This window comes from Oncorhynchus keta, chromosome 24 (genome assembly GCF_023373465.1).
Source record: "Oncorhynchus keta strain PuntledgeMale-10-30-2019 chromosome 24, Oket_V2, whole genome shotgun sequence".
NCBI classification, from domain to species: Eukaryota; Metazoa; Chordata; class Actinopteri; order Salmoniformes; family Salmonidae; genus Oncorhynchus; species Oncorhynchus keta.
Window position 1 is genome coordinate 40654184 of NC_068444.1, and position 17506 is coordinate 40671689.

At 43.8% G+C, this 17506-nt stretch overlaps 1 protein-coding gene across 21 annotated transcripts in view; it reads left to right on the forward strand.

The window, feature by feature from the left end:
- Positions 1 to 17506, forward strand: part of LOC118357546 (transcription factor 7-like 2) — a 99061-nt gene that overhangs the window by 27029 nt on the left and 54526 nt on the right. For all 21 annotated transcript variants that reach the window (XM_035734771.2, XM_035734770.2, XM_035734776.2 and 18 more), the window contains exon 4: positions 9383 to 9484. In XM_035734771.2, coding sequence (XP_035590664.2) covers positions 9383 to 9484 — 102 coding nt within the window. The remainder of the gene's footprint in view (positions 1 to 9382; positions 9485 to 17506) is intronic.

The window sequence follows — 17506 nt, forward strand, 5'->3', positions numbered from 1 at the left end:
ACAGAGTATTGCAACTGCTGTAGCGCAAACTGTCTTCACAGTTTTGGAGGTGTAGGGCTCCATGCCTGTGTCCTGAAACCATTCATGTGTCCTGGAACCATTCTGGATTTTGAGCTGGAGCCCTGGTAATGGGTCTCTGGCCTGCATAGGGAATGGGCCTCATGAATATAGAGTCTAAACTGCTCCAAGGTGTGTGTGTGTGTGTGTGTGTGTGTGTGTGTGTGTGTGTGTGTGTGTGTGTGTGTGTGTGTGTGTGTGTGTGTGTGTGTGTGTGTGTGTGTGTGTGTGTGTGTGTGTGTGTGTGTGTGTGTGTGTGTGTGTGTGTGTGTTCAACTGTGCTTCTTTGCTAATCCAGCTATTACATACAGTTTTGAGAGTGACACAAATATAAATGTTCACAAAGTTTGCTGCCTCAGTTTGTATGATTGCAATTTGCATGTACTCCAGAATGTTATGATGAGTGATCAGATGAATTGCCATGCAAATGAACTGAATCCCCCCAAAATATTTCCACTGCATTTCAGCCCTGCCACAAAAGGACCAGCTGATATCATGTCAGTGATTCTCTCGTAAACACAGGTGTGTGGTGAGTGTTGACGAGAACAAGGCTGGAGATCACTCTGTCATGCTGATTGAGTTCGAATAACAGATTGGAAGCTTCAAAAGGAGGGTGGTGCTTGAAATCATTGTTCTTCCTCTGTCAAACATGGTTACCTGCAAGGAAACACGTGCCGTCATCATTGCTTTGCACAAAAAGGGCTTCACAGGCAAAGACATTGCTGCCAGTAAGATTGCACCTAAATCAACCATTTATCGGATCATCAAGAACTTCAAGGAGAGCGGTTCAATTGTTGTGAAGAAGGCTTCAGGGCACCCAAGAAAGTCCAGCAGGCGCCAGGACCGTCTCCTAAAGTTGATTTGGCTGCGGGATCGGGGCACCACCAGTACAGAGCTTGCTCAGGAATGGCAGCAGGCAGGTGTGAGTGAATCTGCACACACAGTGAGGTGAAGACTTTTGGAGAATGGCCTGGTGTCAAGAAGGGCAGCAAAGAAGCCACTTCTCTCCAGGAAAAACATCAGGGACAGACTGATATTCTGCAAAAGGTACAGGGATTGGACTGCTGAGTACTGGGGTAAAGTCTCTGATGAATTGTTTGGAGCATCCTGAAAAAAGCTTGTCTGGAGAAGACAAGGTGAGCGCTACCATTAGCCCTGTGTCATGCCAACAGTAAAGCATCCTGAGACCATTCACAATTTTGCCTAAGAACACAGCCATGAATAAAGAATGGTACCAACCCATCCTCCGAGAGCAACTTCTCCCAACCATTCAGGAACAGTTTGGTGACGAACAATGCCTTTTCCAACATGATGGAGCACCTTGCCATAAGGCAAAAGTGATAACTAAGTGGCTCAGGGAACAAAACATTGACATTTTGGGTCCATGGCCAAGAAACTCCCCAGACTTTAATCCCATTGAGAACTTGTGGTCAATCCTCAAGAGGCGGGTGGACAAACAAAAACCCACAAATTCTGACAAACTCCAAGCATTGATTATGCAAGAATGGCTGCCATCAGTCAGGATGTGGCCCAGAAGTTAATTGACAGCATGCCAGGGCGGATTGCAGTGGCCTTGAAAAAGAAGGGTCAACACTGCAAATATTGACTCTGCATCAACTTCACGTAATTGTCAATAAAAGCCTTTGACATGTATGAAATGCTTGTAATTATACTTCAGTATTCCATAGTAACATCTGACAAAAATATCTAAAGACACTGAAGCAGCAAACTTTGGGAAAATGAATATTTGTGAGCTTGCTGTGAGCTTGCTCTGCTCACGTAGCCGCTAAGTAGGTCAGTATGTACGAGAATCCACCGGGCAGCAGGACTTGCATCTGACATGAACTTCTCATCTCAGCCCTGATTTCACTCTCTCACTGCCCACACTCACTATGTTACTCTGGGCTTCTGTAGACTAGTGTTGCAACGATAATAGTACAGTCATCAAGCAGATGCTTTCATCCAATGCGACATATAGTTTACAAATTATGTGTATTTACTATTTGCTGGAAATATGTCTGGGAAGAGGCCCAGACATAGACATTGACATTGAGAGATGGGCGGTGGAGAAACGTGAGAAGTAACAGTCAGAGAACTGGAGACAGAAGCTGAGATCGAAGCAGTACCTGAGAGCAGAGCCAGCCAGGAAGGCCTGATGTTAAAGATGCCTGTGCTGTTCATTAGTGTCCCGGATCTGTCGGAGGAACAGCAGGCCCTGCAGTCCTTAGCCTCCCAGCTCTATTTATAGACATGCCCAGAGATGCCCTTAATGACATGGAGGCAGAGACAGGGGGAGTCAGAGAAATACAACACGGTTTACTTTCTGAGTCTGTATGCCGTAAATCCACCAAGAATTTGGAGTCTGGGGTGATTTCACATCCTTGGAGAAGATGTGAGTGCCCCAGTATGTCTGTGACTGGTCTTTCTTCTTCCAAGTGGGATTGGATTACTCCAGCTCCATCAGCCAATCAGTTTTGTTTCTCATTGGTTAAGATGCTTTTTGTCTTTCAAATGGAGCATTTTACTGCTGTTATTGATTTTTGTTCATTCCTTAGTTTAGTTGAATATGTGTTGCGCAATCTTTAGAAACTTTCCAGCAAATCAGCTGGTGTTTGAATAGCGCATTTTGTCCACACCTGTTAAGTAAACAGTGTAGGATCAAGACTGCACATATCTCATGAACCCGTGTTTGAGACCAGAGTTAACGTCCAGAACAGGACAGATAAGGAAAGGGTTCAGGGACACATTTTGAGAAAACAAAGAAAATAATCTATTCCAAAATAAACATTTTTTATTGAAGAGTACAATGTCTCAAACTCTTTTGAAACCAGCTTGGCTTTGGCCACGTTGTTTTCAGACAGTCCATAGAATATGTTTAGAGGATGCAGGAGGCGGGACCGGGGGCCTAAAAAAACGTCCATATAAAAGTGTCAGGTTGAGTTTATCTTGCGCGAGAAGGGGGGAAGGGGGGAAGGGGGGGTTGGAGTGGGTCGACGGCCCCGCGCTGTCAGGGCCTTGTGGAATCCCCTAACGGTTCGGGCTTTGGAGTAAATACAGGCCCAGCGGACCCCTTTCCCCGCCCCAGGGCACACAAACCCCAGGCCTTCCCACATTCCACTTTTATTTTCCTGCTTGCAAAACGCCTCTGGCTATCAGAGCTGGTGGGACTTTTTTTATTTACTCATAAAATGTGTATTAGAAGAACTAAATCAGTCATGAAGAGCCCTCTCTCGTTGACTAACCTTCTCTCAGTTTTGGTTGGACTTTCTTCCCTCTACTCCCTTCACTTTCTGCCTGCTTATATCGTTCTTCTTCCTTCTCAAATGTGTGGTGTATCCTATAGATTGGGAAAAGGTCTCTCTTTTGACCTGGGGGATTTCAAAGGATCTGGATTGCATTATCCCCCCCAATTACAGAAAATTACTGTTCCCACCCCAACAATTGGGTGTATGTTTAACCCCTGCACCTGTGGCCTAGACAAAGAAACCCACAAATGTCAAGAAGGAAACACATTTGCCCATCATTTTCAAGTATTTTTTGAATGTAGCAGCTGTCCTTAGAAGAACATGAAGTTAACTAAACAATACTCTTTCTCAGACCTTTAGTCTAACTCAACCCCAATAGGACTTGACACTGGGATAGTGGGATTTACTCTGTTTCGATTGGGTCTCTCACTTGTTTTGGGCACAGCAAACACAAATAAAGCTCTTTTAAATTTGTTGTTTGATTTGGTGTAATCTGCAAGCTGTTATTCTGATCCCGGGCCCCTGTCCCTAGGGTGTCATTGAACATGATGAACAGTTAGCCACAGTGTGTTCCTGTGTGTGAGCATGTGTGTGTGTGTGAGCGTGTGTGTGTGTGTGTGTGTGTGTGTGTGTGTGTGTGTGTGTGTGTGTGTGTGTGTGTGTGTGTGTGTGTGTGTGTGTGTGTGTGTGTGTGTGTGTGTGTGTGTGTGTGTGTGCGAGTGTGTGTGTGTGTGTGTGTGTGTGTGTGTGTGTGTGTGTGTGTGTGTGTGTGTGTGTGTGTGTGTGTGTGTGTGTGTGTGTGGTGAACATGTGTGTCTCTTTGTGCGTGCAGGTAGCTTTATCATTATCTTTAACTCTGCATTGTTGAAACATAACCCGTAAGTAAGCATTTCATTATTAGTCTAAACCTGTTGTTTTCAAAGCATGAACCATTTAAAAAAAAACATTTTTTTTTTGAGTGTATGTGTACATGCATGTGTCACTGTGTGAATGCACATGTGTTGCTCCTTGTAGCCTACATGTCAATGTGTGTGGTACACGCCCACTGCTACTACTGTATGTCTGGATGGTGGTGGCTGTGTCATGACTGCACTATGAGGCAGCAGCCCACACAGCCACAGATGGGCCGGGGATCTGCCGAGGTCTCCAGAGCAAGACCCAGGCTCCATATGTTGGCTGTAAATCCGAGCTGCTCACCCCTCTTTCCCGCTCTCTCTCTCTTCCGTCGATCTCCCCCTAACATTGTTTATGTGGCAGGAATGCCTCTGGACCCCGTTCGGCCTGAGACCGAGATTCGCTTCATCTTCTCTTGCAGTCCCGCTGGGAATATTCCCGGGGTTCCAAGCCACTTTGGCACATTAGGAGCCCTATTTGTCCGATTGGGGAAAAGCCTCTGCTGTTAATCCAAAACAATATGAACAAGTCGGTATGTGCCGAGGCTCGGGTTGCTTGTAATAAACACGTCAGATGGGGTTTCAACAAGAACAGGTTTCACAGCATTGACCACCTCCAGAATTCAGGGTAGCTGACTCAGTATACATAGTTTATAGCTAATAATTGTGCCTGAGAATATTTTAATGGATTTGATTTGCTTAGCTTATTTTTCAATAAATACATTTTGGGAGTGCTTTAGTAACATTATGCGTTAGACTAGTGTTAATGACATATGTATCAAACTATTTCAGGTTAAAATGTTCTTGTAGTCTATTTGTTATATATTTGAAATAAGAGTCCTCTCATATTCCAAATCAAATATTCAGTTCTATCACCCAACTTATGGTGTGGACATGTGAGGATGTTGTGAGCACTCACAATGCACTCTGTTGTCTCTCTCTGTGCCCTTCTGTATAACGGATGGCACTGGGTTAGCCTCAGCTTCTTTGCATTGTGATGAAAGTTAGTGTGTCTGGGTCACATTCAGCAGCTCATACCATGCCAAGCTGAACTTTTGCATCAGTCACTCAAATATGGCGAGCAGACAGTCCAGCAGTTGGACCTTGGTAGTGAAATGTGGGGGCTTGGGGCTATTTTTTAAGACCACCCTCTTTCCCTCTATCATTCACTCTCACCCCCTTTCTAGCCAGTTTGCTTGTCACTATGGGAAATCTCCAGGCGAGAGAGGGAGAGTTCATCCCTCTGTAAGGATTTAGAGGACTCTCTTGTCTTTTACTTCATCAGAGACAATTGAGTCATTCAGCTCCCATTGTGGGGCCCGGCAAGGCGAGGAGGGGCAGAGGGTTAGAGGGGGAGCGAGAGGGAGGGAAGGGGGAAGCCCCTGATGTACAGTGTGTACTCTGGGTGGCTCTTAGGGGCGAGAGATGGGGGATGGGGGTAAAGGGAGGAAGAAGAGGTGGGGGGCGAGAGAGTTATCCTGGAACGCCGAAGCAATTTGTCACATTGGAATGGCTATTGAGTTACCAAGGTGGCCCTAATAGTGGGAGAGTTTTTTATGGGTGGGAGGAGGAGGAGGAGCCGGGCGGCCGAGGGGGGTCAGGGGTCACGGCCTACTCAAGCCCAGGCGAAGCATCCGTCAGTAAGAGTTGGAGGGAAGGAGGAGGGTAAATGGGGAGGAACTGGAGGTGGGGTCGGAAAGCTTGGCACTCGCCGGGGCTCCGTTCTCCTTGGCATGCTTGTAAAACCTACAGGAGGGATTAGCGTGTGAGAACATTTGCAATGGCAGGCTGAAGTGGAGCCGCCTGTTAGGGCATGTGCTCTCTTCCTCTCTCCGCTTCAGCGCCACACTCTGGAGTGTCACCTTTCACCCACCACCTCAAGACAGAGGCTTAAGGGATGTCCCCTCACTGAAGGCCTCCCTGCGGTTGTGTCTGAATATTTGTGTGCATCTGTGTGCTCAACTTGGACAATCATTTGGCAAGTCTAGTATATGATAAGACCTTCCCATGACTGGAATCAGAATTCGTAACCTGCCATCCACCAGCCCCTCCTGCACCAGTATAGGCTGTCTTGAGTTACCTCATAGATAACAGTGGTACCATCACTCTCAACACTCCACCCCCCTTCATGGCAATTAATACCCAATATGGGTGGTCTGTAAAAATCACAAGACCACAACACTGGAGCTTTACAAGTCGTACTTTCCACCCTTCGACGCACAAACAAACGCAAACAAAGACAGTTGCAGTAAAAGCCTTGTGGGGGTCATAAATGAGTGGTTGTGGAGCCAGCCAGAGGACGGGAGTCAATAACTCCCTCCAGCACAAGCCACAGCCATGCACCCCGTGGTGAACTCTCCGCTAATTACCACTGATTTAGCCACGGTCTCAGGAAAGGTCGTGACACACACACAAGCACACACACAAATACACACGTGCCACATGCTCGCAAACACAAACTCTTGCTGATGTAGTAACAACCACAGACAGGCAGATGCACACAGCAACAGTGTAGAAGTGTACATATTTCTTTGAGCACAGGCCCATACTTAGAGGACAGAGACTTGCTCTGATTAGGTAATTGAATAGGCTACAAGAAAGGAGCTGTTGTCATTGGATATCAGGGCAGCAGGAGGGCCATTGTGATTGTTTTATTTAGAGGATAAGGATAGGAACACAGACGTAGATGGAATGACAACACTCCAATTCTAGCTCTGGATGAGTTCTTTGGCCAGAATCCTAGCTAGCCCAGCGGTTGATGTTCTGATTGCATCAGAGGCCAAGATACAAGGCCAACTTGACTTGTCAGAATTTTCCTTTGGGGGGGACCCAGTGTGCTATGAGGCGGCATACTTTACGGATGCGCCGGCCTTGACGCTAGAGAGAGCATTGCCTGTGGTCTCAAGGTTAAGGAACAAGTCCGTAACCCTCTTGTGTTTCTACTAGCCAACTCTAATGACTAGGGCTGTGACGATACCAGTATTGTAAAATAAAAAACACGAAGCAGACCAAACTCTTTGGTCCTTTAAAAACCTGTTGTATGTATGTGCTATAAATAAATAAATGTGACTCTGGATGACACATAGTGATGTTTGTTTCCAACATTAGGGCTGTTTTCCTTAAGAAGTTAAATCTGCTTTGTGTTTTGTTTCCTTGCCATGATACAAATTATCGTCCCGGCTCTACTAATGACCCCATATTTCTTTCACTCTCCTTTTTCTCTTTCCTCTCTTCATTTTGTCTTATTGGCTTGGAGTCTGTTTTCCTATCTGACCTTGTTGCGCTCGTTTTCTGTTGCTCTCCCTGTGTATATTTAGTTGTTGTTCATGTTACATGTACATCAAATGTACAGGGTTTTATAGTTCTTTGTGACAGTGTATTTTGCCCTCAATATTTGGACAGTCCGCATTCCCATCAGTGTGTGCACAGCTCTACCTGCAAATTCAGGGAACTCCTATCACTGTCGGACATATTGTTTGCTTACCTATTTGAATGTACTCTCTTGCAGTAAGTGGTATGGAAAGGTCTTACACAGTGTGCCCTGCTTTGATATTTAGTAGTTCTATTTTTCACACTGTACAATAATTCCCTGTTTCACCCTGTTGACCCCCCAGTAACTTAACTAATGTTGGGGGCCCTCTCTGAGCGCAGGCAGCTGAGGTGACCTCAGTTTGTACCCCCTCCGACTAGGTGGCCTTGACATTTGTTAGGGAGACTATGTCACAGCCGATAGCAGGGTCATCACCTAGGATCACTGGGTCAGAATGGAGTAGGAGCTTTAGCCATAGCAAAGGGCAGGCACAGCAAATAGATGTCTGGAAGGGAAAGCATTCAGCTGTGGGTTGTGGAATGAGCGGGGGGGAATTATGCTTTGCATTATAATGTTATTGCATTATATGAGTATCCATTACATTACATTTAACATTACATTTAAGTCATTTAGCAGACGCTCTTATCCAGAGCGACTTACAAATTGGTGCATTCACCTTATGACATCCAGTGGAACAGCCACTTTACAATAGTGCATCTAAATCTTTTAGGGGGGTGAGGGGTGAGAAGGATTACTTATCCTATCCTAGGTATTCCTTAAAGAGGTGGGGTTTCAGGTGTCTCCGGAATCCTTGAATCCTTTGAAGGTACCTTTTGTCAATATGACCTGTTGACAAGGAAGATATTGGTCACAATACTTAAGATGCTAGGCTTCTTCTTTATGATGGTTTTGCCCCTGTAAAGTTTGTCTTACAATGGTTTAGACTTTGCTCTCCCTGGTGGCTTAGCTCATAATTCAGAGCAACTGTTCTTCCTCCTCCTTCCTTCCTCGTCAGGAAACTAAATATGGTAGACTATGTCGCCAAAGCAATTGGCATGTCATCTGATTTAAAGGGCTCTACCCAATTAATGAGAAAATGCTCTGTCTCGTGTAAGTCTCTCTCTCTCTCTCTCTCTCTTCATCTCATGCTCTCTCGCTCCCCCTCTTTCTGTCCCGCTCTCGCTCTCTCACCCCCCACTTCCTCTCTCTCTCTCTCTCTCTCTCTCTCTCTCTAGCTCTCGCAATCTCGCTCTCTGTGTATATCTCACTCACGCCTAATAAAGACAAGTCAATCATTCACTGGGACAGTCACTAGGTGGATTCAGACCCATAATAGTGGCCAGTGGATCCACAGTGCACGGTTTTATGAGGCTGACCAATAAAAGTAATTCAAGTCACCTGGAATCTCAGAGTGGTCACATTTATGGCATCAAATCATTCTAAAACCATAATCCACGTACAGTAGCCTTCTCAGGCATATAAGCAGTGATTTAGCTTACCTAAGATTTGGAACGGTTCTAATTCTTGAATGGATGCCCTACAACACAACTACTGTATCCTGTTCAAACTACTAGGACATGTAGTTCTCTTTTTTAATGTTTATGTAACATATCTGTAATAAATGGTTTCAATCTACTGTAGTAGTTTTTTCTGACTAATATGACACCGAAAACATAATGTTACGAGGCAAAACCCACCATGTGTGTCACCCGCTTTGGGATCCCCATCTGCTTGCTTTTGAGTTTGTTTTTACGTTCTAAATCATGTGATCACATTTAGAATGTTGATTCCTTTGTGTTAATTTTTGGTTTTTAACATTATGCATTGGTAACATGTATTTCTTTTTTTGTCCATTTTGTTTCTTTCTCACCATACAGTACCTACAGATGAAATGGCCCTTGCTAGATGTTAACCACGGAAGTCTTCAAAGTAGACAAGCACTTAAAGATGCCCGGTCCCCGTCACCAGCACACATTGTTGTAAGTAACCCCCTCTTTATTCCTTTATATTTCCCTACCTCCTTTTGCCCCTAAACAGAAATACAACCCTTCTCCTGTATCCTGTATTGTATACCTCTGTATACCCTCTTTTTCTAACACAAAATCTGTTGAATGGATGTCAGTGACTAACTGAAATACCTAGAGACCAGGGTTGGGATCAATTCGAATTGAAGGCAGTCAAATCAGGAAGTAAACAAAAATTACAATTCAATAATCGAAAAAAAATGCATTTATTTTCAATGACTTCAGTAAACTGAAAAAATCTCTGAATGTTAAATTCGAATCACTTCCTGAGTTGACTGCCTTATTGAGCCTGAATTGAGCCCAACCCTATTATAAGCATTATATTGACTGTATTGATTGCGTAAAGCCAATTGTAAGGGAAAGCTCACTCTGTGAAAGGGATAAGCTGGCAGCTGTAGTAGAGTTGCCAAAGTGGCAGATGGCTATTGCTCTTTGGACAGCCACGCCGCTCCCGACGCAGTGTGTGTGGCGACACAAGGCCCAACCCAGTGCTTGCTGTACAGTAGAGTTTGCAGATGGATACTCTTCTGACTTTATGAGCACAGTAAGGAAGAGCTAGAGCCATATTGTTAACTAACCCACACGGTTCACTTTCCAAAGAGCATGACCTCCCTGCGTCCGGGCTGGCTACGTGACTGGACAGTGATAGTCTAATAGGGACCATGTCAATATTTTAAAAGCTAGTTCTCTATTATTAACAGATTTGTCCATGTTTGGCCAATGGAAAAGTGGTACATAGTGAAGAATATAAAAAGGTGTGGAATAAAGTTGGTGTTAGTAAGATGACTAAAAGTGAGCCAGTATTGGCATGGTGGGTAGCATTGTTTCTAGAGTTGTAATTAGGATAGTTTAGATATTGCCAACATTAAAGTTCATACATGGTCTCTATGGCATAATATTGGACATACACTTAGTTAGGGCTACACTATAGACCCATTGTGCATATGAGTGTCTGATTGATTTAGACTTAACCACATAGCTGACCCCGTGTTGACCCATGGAGCGAATATGTGTAGTCAACATTTGTTTAGGTCATGAGTTTTACACAAGGATGTGAATAATTAGTGGCTTAAACAATGTTAAGGAACTGTCTCCACATGAGTCACTGTTGGTATTTGATAAGTAGAGCTAGTTTTTATGAGCTACAATAAAAAAATACTATCATCAATGGTTTCCAGTTCAACAGTAAGAAAAAGTTGGAAAACCAGCCCTCTTGGTCTTTTGCCTATTTTTTCAAAGTACAGCTTAAAATAGTCTGTTTTTTAAAACAGAAACCCTGTCAAAAGTTATGCTTAAGACATGGCGATGACAGTGCTCTAACGAACACAACAAGCAAACTCAGTAGGACAAGCCCTCCTTATCCTCAGAGCGACGCCAGTGTTATTTTTATACCGCAAAGTTCAGGAGGCCCAACTTGCGTGGTTATTTTAAGAGACACCATTTCCTCTGAAATCATTAAGCTGGTAGGAGGCAGTTAAGCTGCAGGTAAATGCTTCAGTTTTTATTCCTCCATGAGTCATATGGCTTTAAATACTTATCACCTCATATCTTCCATTGCTCCTTCGTACTGTGGGCTTTAGGAGGAGTTTGACATCCAAAACACGGTTACAGTTAAAATGCTTTGTAGTCAGAATGCATTAGCATCTTGTTACTCCAGAAAACGCGTCTATCTTCATTGTTTATTTATTTATTTGTTTGATAAAAAACGCAGGAGTTTGTAAGATCAGAGGTGTTGCTGCACCTGAATGCACTTGCTGTTAGTGTAAGTGATCAAATTGAATGTGAGATGAAGCTTGTATTGTCTTCTCCCTCCTGCCCTCCACCATTTATCTCCAAATGAGGGAAGTTTTATTAGAAAAATGTGTTTTATGGTTGTCATTAGATTTGGATTTGGTTGGTTGGGGTCATGAGAAATTCTTGCAAAAAGAATTGTCCACAGAAATTCTTGCGGGAAGAAATGGGGTTGCAGGTGAAAAAGTTTCAATGCCACTGGTTTATATGTTCCTTTACATCAGCCCTCCAAAGTAAAAAATAAATAAATATTAATATTATTATTGGACATAAAATACTGTAAAACCACCAACAAATCAACTCCAAGTGATTTGAATTATGGAAATCTGTTCCAATGTATTCCCAAGCATAATAGAGATACAGGTAACTGCCAAATCCAAAATAAAGGAAACACCAACATAAAGTGTCTTAATAGGGCGTTGGGCCACCATAGCCAGAACAGCTTCAATGCACCTTGGCATAGATTCTACAAGTGTCTGGAACTCTACTGGAGGAGGGATGCGACACCATTCTTCACTGGAAATTCCATAATTTGGTGTTTTGTTGATGGTGGTGGAAAACGCTGTTTCAGGCGCCGATCCAGAATCTCCCATAAGTGTTAAGATTGAGATCTGTTGACTGAGACGACCATGGCATATGGTTTACATTGTCCTCATGCTCATCAAACGATTCAGTGACCACTCGTGCCCTATGGATGGGGGCATTGTTATCCTATGGGGGGTGTATTGTTATCCTATGGGGGCATAGCCATGATAGCCAAAATAATGACCAAAATAATAACCTGCCCAGCATTTTTATACATGACCCTAAGCATGATGGGATGTTAATTGCTTAATTAACTCAGGAACCACACCTGTGTGGAAGCACCTGCTTTCAATATACAGTACTTTGTATCCCTCATTTACTCAAGTGTTTCCATTATTTTGGCAGTTACCTGTATATGTGATTGTATACAAATGTAAGCAAGGTTTGAAATTAGTATGTTTTAGTCAAATACCATACAGTGAGGGAAAAAAGTATTTGATCCCCTGCTGATTTTGTACATTTGCCCACTGACAAAGAAATGATCCATCTATCATTTTAATGCTAGGTTTATTTGAACAGTGAGAGACAGAATAACAACAAAAAAATCCAGAAAAAGCATCTCAAAAATGTTATGAATTGATTTGCATTTTAATGAGGGAAATAAGTATTTGACCCCCTCTCAATCAGAAAGATATCTGGCTCCCAGGTGTCTTTTATACAGGTAACGAGCTGAGATTAGGAGCACACTCTTAAAGGGAGTGCTCATAATCTCATTTTGTTACCTGTATAAAAGACACCTGTCCACAGAAGCAATCAATCAATCAGATTCCAAACTCTCACCTTGTGGGGTTGCAATGATCATGAGAACGGTGAAGAATCAGGCCAGAACTACACGGAGGATCTTGTCAATGATCTCAAGGCAGCTGGAACCATAGTCACCAAGAAAACAATTGGTAACACACTACGCCGTGAAGGACTGAAATCCTGCAGCGCCCGCAAGGCCCACCTGCTCAAGAAAGCACATATACATGCCCGTCTGAAGTTTGTAAATGAACATCTGAATGATTCAGAGGACAACTGGGTGAAAATGTTGTGGTCAGATGAGACCAAAATTAAGCTCTTTGGCATCAACTCAACTCGCTGTGTTTGGAGGAGGAGGAATGCTGCCTATGACCCCAAGAAAACCATCCCCACCATCAAATATGGAGGTGGAAACATTATGCTTTGGGGGTGTTTTTCAGCTAAGGGGACAGGACAACTTCACCGCATCAAAGGGACCTCCTTCCCTCAGCCAGGGCATTGAAAATGGGTCGTGGATGGTTATTCCAGCATGACAATGACCCAAAACACACAGCCAAGGCAACAACGGAGTGGCTCAAGAAGAAGCACATTAAGGTCCTGGAGTGGCCTAGCCAGTCTCCAGACCTTAATCCCATAGAAAATCTGTGGAGGGAGCTGAAGGTTCGAGTTGCCAAACCTCAACCTTAATGACTTGGAGAAGATCTGCAAAGAGGAGTGGGACAAAATCCCTTCTGAGATGTGTGCAAACCTGGTGGCCAGCTACAATAAACGTCTGACCTCTAGAATTGCCAACAAGGGTTTTGCCACCAAGTACTAAGACATGTTTTGCAGAGGGGTCAAATACTTATTTCCCTCATTAAAATGCAATTCAATTTATAACATTTTTGACATGCGTTTCTCTGGATTTTTTTGTTGTTATTCTGTCTCTCACTGTTCAATAAACCTACCATTAAAATTGTACACTGATCATTTCTATGTCAGTGGGCAAATGTACAAAGTCAGCAGGGGATCAAATACTTTTTTTCACTGTATCTGTTTGGGCTTCTTGCGGTCAATTTTCATTCTACAAATCGACCTTTGGCTGAATCTAGTCGATGATCCCGCTTTACGTAATCCCCTTATAAAAAAATGTGGCCGTAAACAGTCGTTTCTTTTTGCTTTCAAATGGGAAAAACACCTGGGCACATTGACCGATCTTTGGCTTGAAATGTGCCATCTGCACCGTAGCGATAAAAACCAACCGATAGGCACCAGCGATATGGAGACAGCGATCCGAAGTTTAAGTGACCCTTCAGCAACTTCAGAAAGTCAGAGAGAGTGAAATACTAAATAAGACAAAAATATCAAGTCTGAGACATACATACAAATGCTAAATTGAGCAATGAGATATGGAGAAGGACTGATGGACAGATAGACAAAGAGATGGAAATATACATATGGGCAGATACACATAGAATCAAACAAAAACATACTGTCTTGTGTAGAATCTATGGATAGGTCAGTTTCAGGGGCAGAAGTAGGTGGAACTCTTGAGGGTCAGCCATGAAGGGAAAGGAGGAAGTGACCTCACAGGGGCTTGTCGTTACGAGGGTGTGCCCCTCTCCTCCATGCCCGCAAAGGGGGCACGCCTGGCCCTTTGATGTGTCTGACCGCGCCGCGGGGCAGCCTCCAAACCGCTGCCGCTGAACTTTTAGACCATTGGCTGAAAGTTATTATTTATTTATGTCTATTGATGTGTATTTTTTTCAGAAAGAAACCCAGGGAGAGACATTTTTGTCTTGTGCTTCACATAGTCAACAGTCTGAGAGAATTTTGTATAGAATAGCACTCAGTTCGTAGAGTCGTATGCTACAGTATCTTCATTTGACTCATTTTCATACACACATTAACACAGTCAATTCTCAAAACACAATGAGTTGACAGTCATCTATAAAAAAACTGAAGGTTATCCTTTCTTGTTAAATTGTTGGTGCACCGAATACAGTAGGCCTACATCGGCTGATGTATTATGCCATTTTCCTAGTAGCTTAGAGGTGCTCGAAATAGGATTTCATTTGTTACGGGATCTGTTTCGTGTGTGTGTGCCCCCACATCACAGCTGGCAACTGCTGCTACTCAAGCAGGACATAGCTGTGTCCCAGTAGCATAACATGGTGGTGTTCTGGTCATGCCATTTCTTTACACATTCAAGTTGAGAAGAGTACTTTACATTTCAACTCTGTAAGGCAAAAATTGTATAAGGGAATGTAAGAAAGGGTACGTCACTTGTTGTTGGCTTTAAAATATTGAGTCATCGTCTAACTCAGTCATCGGACAACGTAAATGGTAGGCTGTCAGTTTTTTTTGTGGGGGGGTTTAAAAAACACTCCAGGCCACTCTTGAGGTCTAAAACTAGATAGAATGTATGTAGTAACTATACTGGACCTTTACATTTTCAAATAACTGTCCTTCTTCTGGCCCGCAAATAGCTTTTGATGAACAAATCAGTTCAGAATTTTGAAATCCCAATATGGCCCTCGAGCCATAATTTCTGCCCACCCGTGGGTTAAGTGATGAATAACCTAAATTAGAGGCCACTTTAGAGTTACTATTGTGGTGCAAGTCAAACATTTTTGACAATGTTTCTTAAATTGACATGCTGGGAACTGGGGCAGAAATATGTTTGAGAGCGAGAGAGTGTGCGCATACACACACACAAACAAATACACATACACACTCCACACCACACTAGTCCTTTCCTCGGAGTCTGTTCAGGCTGGACAATGTCTCCATTGTTTTCTGGGCTTTCACTGGCAGCAGGGGACGGCTGGAGTGTTAACCATTTCCCAACCAGGCCTCAGTGTAGTGTGTGTCCATGTGTGTGTGTCATGAGCAGTGAAGAATGAAACTTGAGGGAGTATAGTGTCCGGTTGTGTGCCTACTCCAAGTGTATGATAATGAGCGTTGAGTAAGTGATGGAATCTGACCATTACATCTATGTGTGGCAAGACCTCCCACCTGAACCAATGAACACTTGGCTTTCACATTTTAGGCCAATTTGCCTCTCCATAGAAAAGTGCACTAGAACAAGAGCTACGGAATGGGAGTGGGAGTTGGCTTGAAATGAAGTCTCCTTCCCAATTTTTTGAAAAAGAATAGATTTGTTCAGGAAATGCCCACAATGACTTCTCAGTCCCCCACTGTGCCTAAACAGCTTGGCCGGTCATCCTTAGAAAAGACATAGCCAGTGGTCTCTTGTCCACTCCACGTACATCTTTGTATGTTGAGAAACGTTAAATAAAGACAAGTCTCCTCCCTATGAATTGCAGTCCACCTGGGCTGTACAGACAATAGCTCTGTGGGTTGGAAGCCCTGGTGGGAGAGCCTGGCCTCACTGTTAATGAGCGCCCCCAGGGTCACAGACTGGAGACACACTGCCCTCACTGTTTACGAGGGGAGACCTCTCTCTCTCCCTCTCTCTCTCTCCTTCTCCCCCTCGCTCTCTCTATCTCTCTCCCCCTCGCTCTCTCTCTGTTCCTCTACCTTGCTCAGATAATCATCCTTACTTCAGTCTGCAAGCTCTGGGTAGACTGAACAAAGTCAGTGGTAGCATTATCACAGAAGAATGCAATGCTGCCTGTTGTTATGGCAGTAGTGCTCTAGACCAGAGCCCCTTCGGCTCTTCTGTTGGTAGGAGACATGGCCTCACCCTTAGACAGGGGGCTTTGTGCCTCTTCTGGCCACCCAACAGGCCTTGGCCCTGTCCATTGTCTCAAACCAGACGTTGCACTGTCATGCTGACATCATGACCATCTTGGGGGCCAAATGTGAGACCAGCTGAGACGTGTGTCAATCATGGGAACTGTGACAAGAGTGGGTAATAGGGGTTTGCTGTTTCACTCAGCGAAACCCAATCTAGACAAAGTCCTTGTTTCTCTACAACACTGAATGTCCAGTTGTTTACAGACTTCCCAATGACAGTCAGTGTCTGCTGAGCAGCCAACAAAGGAATGACTGAGCAAGCGATAGTGGAATTTATAGGGATTTATAGAGGAAAAATTCCATCCAGATTCTGACCTGTAATAGTGCGTAGCCTATTTTGTTGTACCTTTTCCTTTATTGTTCGATATGTTTTCCTCAGGAATGCACTCTAGGCCTAGCGCACGCCACCATTAGTTGTCATCTGATTGCAGGAAGAAATGTGAATAGCGGCTTTTATACGCACATGAATAGTTGAGAGATCATTTGTCCTTTTTACCTTTGGGTGGTATTTAGCCATTATGTAGGCTAACCCCTGTAGACTTAGGCCACCCTGGGTAATGGGCAGATCTAGACTGTGTTTGTGTGCGTGCAAGCAGTCACACCGATAACCACTGTATATACTGTAATCCTGTTGAGAGAAATCTGTCTCCCACAGGGTCAAGCAGTCATAGGGTCAAGCACACAAGACTTATTGACTTTTGTGCAGAGTAGGCTAACCTGTACAGTACAGTAACGTTATGTGTGAGGTTTCAGTACTGTATATGGTGAAAACACTTTTTCATAACTAACTTATGTGGTTCAGTAGTTTTTTGGGGTCTGTGTGTTTGTGTCTGAATGATTGTGTGTGTGAGTTTTTTTGTAAAATGATACATGAACTCTTCATCTCCTTCCCTGTTTCTTTTCCCTTTTCCTCTTTTTTCTTCCCTCTTTCTTTCCATGCCCTTCCTCTCCTGATTTTAGAGTGATGTAAAACATGATAGCTGCACACCTACCTAATGCACAGGAATACAGGAATACATCTCCCTATGTTCACCCTAGTGCAAGCTGCATTTACTTAAGAGCCAAAGAAGGCAATGTCTTTGAACCAGCAGCGAGAACAGCTGAGAAACTCCAGTGTAT